At 35.6% G+C, this 752-nt stretch overlaps 1 protein-coding gene across 1 annotated transcript in view; it reads right to left on the reverse strand.

Annotated features, from left to right (window-relative positions):
• LOC106469596 (ecotropic viral integration site 5 protein-like) overlaps positions 1–752 on the reverse strand; it is a 37468-nt gene that overhangs the window by 18593 nt on the left and 18123 nt on the right. Inside the window, exon 2 of the mRNA XM_022398171.1 lies at positions 183–446. Coding sequence (XP_022253879.1) covers positions 183–337 — 155 coding nt within the window. The 5' untranslated portion in view covers positions 338–446. The remainder of the gene's footprint in view (positions 1–182; positions 447–752) is intronic.

Genomic DNA, 752 nt, shown 5'->3' on the forward strand with positions numbered 1-752 from the left:
GTTCTACTGAAACAAACATACATGTTCTACTGAAACAAACATACCTGTTATTCTGAAACAAACATACCTGTTATTCTGAAACAAACATACATGTTCTACTGAAACAAACATACCTGTTATTCTGAAACAAACATACCTGTTATTCTGAAACAAACATACCTGTTATTCTGAAACAAACCTACCTGTTCTGTTTTTCAAGGCGAGCTAAAAGTTGAAGGTCTTCCCTGCTGCATCTTTTATCTATGTCTAGTATCCCGTTTGCCGACGTCTTGATAGGCGTGTTGGGGACCGAACAAGTCGAAGATCCCGTCGTTACGTTAACACGAACTTCGCTCATGTTGAAACTTCTACCAGCAGTTATACCAAACGGTTAAGATCTCATTCTCGGATCAGACAAGTTTCTTTAGACAGCACGGTGAGGAAAAAGCAATTGAAGAGTCTGCATTCTAAAAAAGGAGGAAAAAATATAATAGATGTATATATCGATCGATCGAACAACCTGTGTATTAGATGGCAATAAATAAAAAAATTTAGAAGAATATAAACTATGTAGAAAAATTTCTTATTCAAATTTTTAACAGTTACTGCCATTAAATTATATTTCCAGCCAAGTATTCAGTCACTTTCAACTTCCACCAGTATAAAATCTGGTGTTGACACCAGCACGTAACAACAGACACTAGTTCCACCAATATAAAAGCTGGTGCTAACACTAGTATGTAACAACAGACACTAGTTCCACCAATATAAAA

This window comes from Limulus polyphemus, unplaced genomic scaffold (assembly GCF_000517525.1).
Source record: "Limulus polyphemus unplaced genomic scaffold, Limulus_polyphemus-2.1.2 Scaffold3565, whole genome shotgun sequence".
NCBI lineage: Eukaryota > Metazoa > Arthropoda > Merostomata > Xiphosura > Limulidae > Limulus > Limulus polyphemus.